This window comes from Lissotriton vulgaris, chromosome 1_1 (genome assembly GCF_964263255.1).
Source record: "Lissotriton vulgaris chromosome 1_1, aLisVul1.2, whole genome shotgun sequence".
NCBI lineage: Eukaryota > Metazoa > Chordata > Amphibia > Caudata > Salamandridae > Lissotriton > Lissotriton vulgaris.
Genome location: NC_141685.1, coordinates 194,124,422 through 194,131,920, shown reverse-complemented (window position 1 = coordinate 194,131,920; position 7,499 = coordinate 194,124,422). Strand labels below are relative to the sequence as shown.

At 45.2% G+C, this 7,499-nt stretch overlaps 1 protein-coding gene across 1 annotated transcript in view; it reads left to right on the top strand.

Moving 5' to 3' along the window:
* Positions 1–2,002: 2,002 nt before the first annotated feature.
* The window catches only part of LOC147738155 (vomeronasal type-2 receptor 26-like), a 223,545-nt gene continuing 218,048 nt past the window's right edge, over positions 2,003–7,499 (top strand). The window contains exon 1 of the mRNA XM_086952165.1: positions 2,003–2,257. Coding sequence (XP_086808291.1) covers positions 2,003–2,257 — 255 coding nt within the window. The remainder of the gene's footprint in view (positions 2,258–7,499) is intronic.

Here is a 7,499-nt window from a genome sequence, read left to right as displayed (position 1 = left end):
ATTTGTTATGTGAAAGAATTTACATCACTAACACTATTATTATTTTTCACTGTTGCAGTAGTGGTATATACTTTTAGGTCCTGACGAAAGCCTTCAAGGCTGAAACATGTTGACCACGTAGACATTATTGATAGTAATATTTGTTGCCATACTATCACCACTTGCTGTTTTTAACCTTGCCATTATGATGACCTCCCTATTAAAATTCCTTTTTCGGCATCACAATAGGCAATTTTAATCACTTTTACTTTCTGTATTCACACCTTTTCATGCACTGCAGCTATTGACCCTTCAGCCGAGACATCTTTCTTGCTCTGGTTGATTCCACACTACTAACCTACAATTATACAGTGGGTCAAATGTGGATGGTATCAATCTGTACAAAACAACCCAGATGACGAGACTCCGCCAATGGGTGGGCTGATGGGTTTATATATATATCTCTCTATACAACACATACACATATATATATATATACATTTGTATACCTGTGTTTGCACACTACTTATTGAGTGAGTTCTTAGACCCTTGGTATCATTTGTGTTTTGTGATTAGATATTTGGGGGATAGGATGCAAGCAGGTCTCTAAAAGGTTCCCCTTAGACCCTCTTTCTACAGTCTGTTTTTTTGTGTAGTCCCAATATTTATACCCAGAACTCCTTTGTTCTCTGGGGGGAGAGGGGCCTTTGCCCTAGTCCAAACCAGTTCTGAAGCACTCTGTTTACCAGACTTCTCCTCTCCTTTTACAGTGCAAGGCAGAAACATCAGACGCCCCACAGGAGGTGGAGCCAGCATTGTGGAAGGCAAGTACGTACAGTCCCGGAGTACTCTGTTGGCAGTCTTCCTTCTCTTCTTTCAGTGTGCAGGGCAGAGACATCAGCCACTGCCCATGGGGTGGAACCAGCATTGTGGAAGGCAGGCACAGCCCTATTCAGAGTTCAGGTGCACTCCTCCCTCCCATCAAGATGCAGATCTTTCTATTCACCACTGGGTGACTCAGCCTGTCTCCTGGAACTCCCCAGCCCTGTCACTCTCAAAACCAGACATAGGAATACACAACCTAGCAGAGGCAGGTTTGAATGGTTAGACAAGCAAATACCCACTTTCTAAAAGTGGTATTTGCAAACACAGAATATTAAAATAAATTTTACTAAAAGATCTAATTTATTATTCTGAGTTCAGGCATACTAAATTCGAATTTCTACCATGTTCTCGGAGCCTGTTAGGATTATAAAATGTAACAATTATAACAGCCCATTCTTGCCTATGGAGAACAGGTAGCCTTGCAATAGTGAAAAACAAAAATGGCTGTAATTCACTATTAGGACATGCCACACACACCAGGGCTTGTCCTACCTTATACTTACAATGCACCCTGCCCTTGGGCCTACCATAGGGGTGACTAATATGGAGAAAAGGGAAGGTTTAGGGACTGGCAAGTGGGTGCACTTGCCCAGTCAGCATGACAGTACCAGACTGCACACAGGCTCTGCAATGGCAGACCTTAGACACACTTTACAAGGCTGCTTCTGTGGGTGGCACAACCAGTGCTGCAGGCCACCAGCACCATTTGGATTAGACGCCCTGGCACATTCTGTGCACTAGACTAGGGTCTGACAAGTAAACCAAATAGCCAAACATGGAACCACTGATTCATACATCAATTTACAATAGGGAGCACTTGCAAGTTGGCACTGAATAGCAGTGGCACAGTGCCCAAAGCATCTAACACCAGCAAAAACACATGGGGCAACAGCAAAAATGGAAGGGAGACCCACGCCAATGGTGCCAGGTCTAACACCTATCTATATACGTGGGAGCACTGACAGGGGTCAGTTGGATGACTATTCGCTAACTATTTATTGTTGTAACTTATACCAGTAAAATCTCAATGGAACAGGAAGCTCCTGGAGGCTATTTTATGACATGATGACACACCTCACACTCATTTTCTTTTTGTTGCAGATACTCTATCCATTATTTTCGACATTATTTTGCCTTCATGTATGCGATTGAGAAGATCAACAAAAACCCTAAACTTTTACCCAACATTACGCTGGGCTATAGGGTCTCTCGGTCGATAGCAATAGAGGCAGAATCAATAAAGAACATATTGATTTTATTAACAGGGAACGATGCACTGGTTCCCAATTACAGATGTGAATCAAAAAATGTTATGGCTGCTGTTATTGGCGATTTGTCACCAGTTTCTACGATGGCTATCACAACTCTAACTGGGCTCTACAGGTACCTGCAGGTAAGAGAAGACTTAATTAGAAAATTCATGATGTTGCACAATCATGTTCGAGATAATTGAATATTTGAAGAGTTGTCAACATTTGATAAATGTAGTCATCATATTTGGAAGCGCCCCAAAATGAACTAGCATTGGCTTGTCAAATAAGTGTACTCACAACTTTTCAATGAAAGAAAAGGGATAGGTGTGGAAGTGTCTACAGACTCATAGCAAAGAAATATTGTCAATGCAGAATTGTTCTGAGTAACGAACCACCCTAGAGTGTGTTTTCCATTTTACAATTGAAGTCATTCAAACAAACGTGCTAGCCAAAGATTTGTTGTCAATTATGTTAAAAATATCAACTCGGTATAAAAGCATCAAAAGCTTTCTTCTGCCACTGATATCTTCTCATGCCTATGAAAGCAAGTTTATGTTCTGTTCAAGATTCTAGTCACCAAGTGGTCTGTGACACATCATCCTGCGTATTACGCGGCCCACATCCTTTTAACTCAAGCTAAACTATGTTTCAGTGGATCAGCCAACATTTGTAGCACCTTCTTCAAGGTATAACACAACAATACTCTTCAATTCATGGCATATAGTCAAAGGGTTGCAAGGACTTCACTATGAAGATACATCATATTGCATGCAATTGAAAATATGAGAATCATCTTGGACCCACAGGGCGCCCAGTGAACTAAATGAGAAAAACATTTTCATCCCACATACATCAGAAACCCCCAATTATGTGATGAAGAACTAAGGACCAACAATTAGAAGATGGTGATTGGCCAAAACTCTTAGGGGCATATTTACAAGGGATTTAAAAGCCAAAAAATTAGAGATAAAACTAGCGCCCTATCAGCAACAGGGTGCTGACACGCAAATTTGCATGTTAGCACCCTTTTACTCTACGCTTCCCCTTGCATTTCTAATGAGATGCAAAGGGGGCGTTCCAGAGTAAAATAATAGGAGAAATGACGCTAAGCGACATTTCTCCTATTATCAAGGTTATTGCTAACCCTGTTAGCGATAAAAAAAGCAGCGCTAACCGCGGTTAACGCTGCTTTTTTACATCTGGTATTTTTCTGACTTAGCAATGATATCCTATGTAAGGTGGATATCATGGCTAAGTATGCCTTGCCCTATTAGCAAGCTATCACCAAACCTTGTGGGATTATCGCTGTATTTCCAGCGATAATCTCACAATTGGCAGCTTGTGCTCTGAATTTATCGCTTTGGAGATAAGCGTTGCTGATAACACACTATCTCCGTGATAAAATTCAAAGTTGGCTGGTGATAATTATCCTAGCGCTAAGTGCGCTTAGCGATAATTATCGCCTGGCCTTGTTAATATGCCCCCAAAGTGACTATTTATGTATTTCGAGTAAGGTGACACTGTATCCTCAGTAAGGGTAAAACACACCGGTTCCTAATCAGTTTTGTCAGAGTCCCATTGGCAACCTAAGGATACACAACCGCCTCAAAAACTATAGATACTTCAATGTGATTCCGGACCATATCCCCCTATCGACATATTGATTCTATGTTCTCATTTCAGGATACTAGTGTGGAAAATGACAATGTTAATGTACATAAGCGGCGTTCATTTGTTTTCACCATGCCCCACACTGTAAGCAGAACGAATACCGTGAAGCATTGACCGCATCATTCCGCCAGTATAGGTCCATGCACGCATGTACCCAACAGCCATTTTAGGCACCCCCCCGCGCACCCTGGCTGCCCCCCCGCTCTCACATGCTCAAGTCATAAACCCTCTCCTTCCGCATGACTCTGTCCTTGGGAGTAACACTCCTGCTTGACCCACACGCCCCCCCCCATTTCCTCCCAGGGACACCCTTCTCCTCTGCTGACGAACCCCCCCCCCCCCAGCTGCACCTGGTCTCTCAACCCGGTCCCAGGTCATAAGACCTAGCCTCGTGGATTTACACCCCTCCTTGAACCGATCTTATCGCCTGCCCGACCTTTGATCTGATCACCCCCTCTTGCCCTCGTGTCCTGACGGAATGTCCAGCTGAAAGATCACAATCTGTTGTTACATACAGGAAGGGGGGGGTGACATCTGAGCGACTGGTATGGGAATAGGCCTTAAGCTAGGATTCCAGACATGCCTTTCTACGCTTCAAAGTGTCGTTATTGTACTAAGGAATGCTTGTGCATCATAAACTTGTGTATAAAAGATGAAGTCTCAGAGAACTTGTTAGAGCACCTCCCGAAAGACACTGTGTTTCGTGTCCGAAATGACAGGCTCTCCTCATGAGAAATAAAACTCTGTTCTTGTGTTCCTGCTTCCAGCGCCCGTCTCTTTATTTTGGTAATTATTCAAGATGGGAACTAAGAGGCGTCTTGCGCCAGCAGCCTGGGCATCGGTTGTAATTTGGGCTGATCTTCCTCAATTGGCGCCCAACGTAGGCCCATCAGTGACATAAGGTCCAGTAAGAGAGGTCCAGACGATGGGGTGAACATCTAAATGATTGGAGTATACCTGCCTTGAGAGGGCCCTCGTCCGGCTGCCGATCGAATGAACTTCACCGATTCCGAACGGACCTCTCTCAAGCGACCTACTGTCCTGACTGGAGTAAGAGAACGATCGGGCGCTGGAAGGGGGAAGGCGAAGAACCGTCCACACGGTCCGGTCCGGGTAAGATTAAGTAGGGCGTCTTGTACGTCTGATTGGTAGGATGGCTTTATCCATCTGATTGATTGATTGATTGTTTGTATTGGAATCGGTATTTAAATACTGATATTGTTCATTGATTGGTTCATTTAGCTTTGGTTGCTACTTGAAGTATTGGTTCTCTTTGAGACATTCTCTGTTTGCAAACAGCGACGAATAGGAACGTTTCTCTCTCTTTGCAGATAGAGAAGGGTAGGTAATGCAGACTTTTGTCCCCATTGTAATCCGTCATACCTATCTTTCTCCCCACTGATTGTTTGTTATCGATTTTTATCGATTATTGCTCTTTGAGATATTCCCTGTCTACAAACAGAGAAGAATAGGAATATTCTGTCTCCCTTTGCAGATAGCGAAGGGTAGGTAATGCAGACTTTTGTCCCCATTGTAATCCGTCATACCTATCTTTCTCCCCACTGATTGTTTGTTATCGATTTTTATCGATTATTGCTCTTTGAGATATTCCCTGTCTACAAACAGAGAAGAATAGGAATATTCTGTCTCCCTTTGCAGATAGCGAAGGGTAGGTAATGCAGACTTTTGTCCCCGTTGTAATCCGTCATGCCTATTTTTCTCCCCACTGATTGATTGTCTGGACATTTATTGTTCAAGGAATAGTTCGTTTGAGGTATTTTCTGTTTGCAAATAACGTAGAATAGAAATATTCTGTCTAGTCTTTGCAAGTAGTGAAGGGTAGGTAATGCGGACCTTTGTCCCCCGTTGTAATCTGTCATGCCTATCTACTCCCCACTGATTGGTAAACTAGTTCCACCCGGACCATTTATTAGAGGTAGGTCGTTTGGCTTAACCAGAGGACACTCTCCCAGTAAAAAGGACATATGTAAAATATGAATTGATCACCGTATCCTGTTAACAGAAACTTTAGCATGAAACACACTAGAAAAGGAAGGAGAAAGAAATCAAGCAAAGTCAGTAGGCCACTGATGAGTTTTCGACTTCGCTAAAAATAAGAAACATTAGAAATAGCCCGCAATAAGAAATATAAAATGGTGAGAGAAGCCAAGCTTGACACCAAGGCAGCCACAAGGTAGCTAGGCCCCGCCGCCCCTCACTGCTCCAAGCATGTCTGTCCCACCACCCGCCACGTCCAAATAACGGCAACATGAAATAGATACAAATCAGCAGATACCTACCCCCATTCCGGAAGCTCCCGAAGTGCAACAGGTCCACGGTAACGCCCATCCGGAAGGCGAGGCCTCGACGCGTGTAGAGCAGGGCTCGGCTGGCCGCCATCGGAAGGAGAGGCTGTGGGGCGGATGGCCCGAAAATGTACCGGTCCCTCCATTCCTTTCTTTTGCCGCCCTGCAGGCCATGGGGGGGGGGATGTCTTGCCTCTGCCTCCGACCCCCCCCCCTCTCTATCGCCTGCTCCGGCCATCAGAAAAACAAAACCGGAGCCGAGGTCAGCAACACCCTTCTGCGACAACACTGGATTGTTGCCTGCGACAGCACTTCCAATGATGGCTGCGACAATGGAGGGGGGGGATGTCTTGCACATGCCACCGACCCCCCCTCCCCCTCGAATCGCCTGGTCTGGCCGCTATGAAAAGTCCCGAGAAAACGGCGCCCTGCAGGCCACGGGGGGGATGTCTTGTTGCCTCCGACCCCCCCCCCTCTCTTCATTGCCTGGTACGGCCATCCCGAAATGCTGGAGCCGAGAAACGGCGTGGGGTCGCTGGGAGGGGGAGGCGGCGCTAACGAGCCTCCCCCACCTCCCCAGGTGGAGGCTTCCAGCGACACCCCAACGCTCCAGTCAAAAGGGTCCCTATCGAAAAGCGGCGCTTGGCCCAGGACCGGTGCACGTCCTGTGATCTTCTCCTCGACCTTGAAGATTCTAGAATAGCCGGGGGGCCCGACCCCTCCACGGGCGCCCCGTCCCCCGATGGGAACCACGAGACGCCGGCGCACTCATGCCGGCGCCAGCCTCAGTTTTGAAATGACCAAAATCCTGCAAGACTACCAATGTGATCAGTTCCGGTGGGACACCAGTATGACCCGGTAGGAAAGATTGTTGCCTCCCTCCCCACTTTTGACTGATGGTTCATATCGCCAGTCCCTTCTGTTACCCTACTGTTAAAAACTTTTTGAACTGCCAAAAGAGGTTCTGGTCCAACCACGAGTTGGTGGAGACATTTTTGACTATACTGGAACCTGCCTGACCCCACCCAAAATGGCGCTGGTGCAAAATTAAACTTTCAGCCCCTGTTGCACCCCGATTGCTCAGCCTCGATGTTATGAGATATGTATGAAACTTTAGCACATGAATTGATATAAGATTGGTACTGATTATGTGTTTGGACAATGAATGGATATGAGATAGGTACTGATCGTGTATTTCCACAATGAATTGATAATAAGATGGGTACTGATTATGTGATTTTTCAATGGATTGATGTACGATAGGTATTGATTGAATACTTGGACAATGAGATGATGTGAAGTTCGACACCCAATGGTTATTGAAAGTTTGAATTCTCGACACTTATGATACTTGCTCACAATGAATTTCGATATGATTTTATTGCACTTGCCGCACTTTATATTA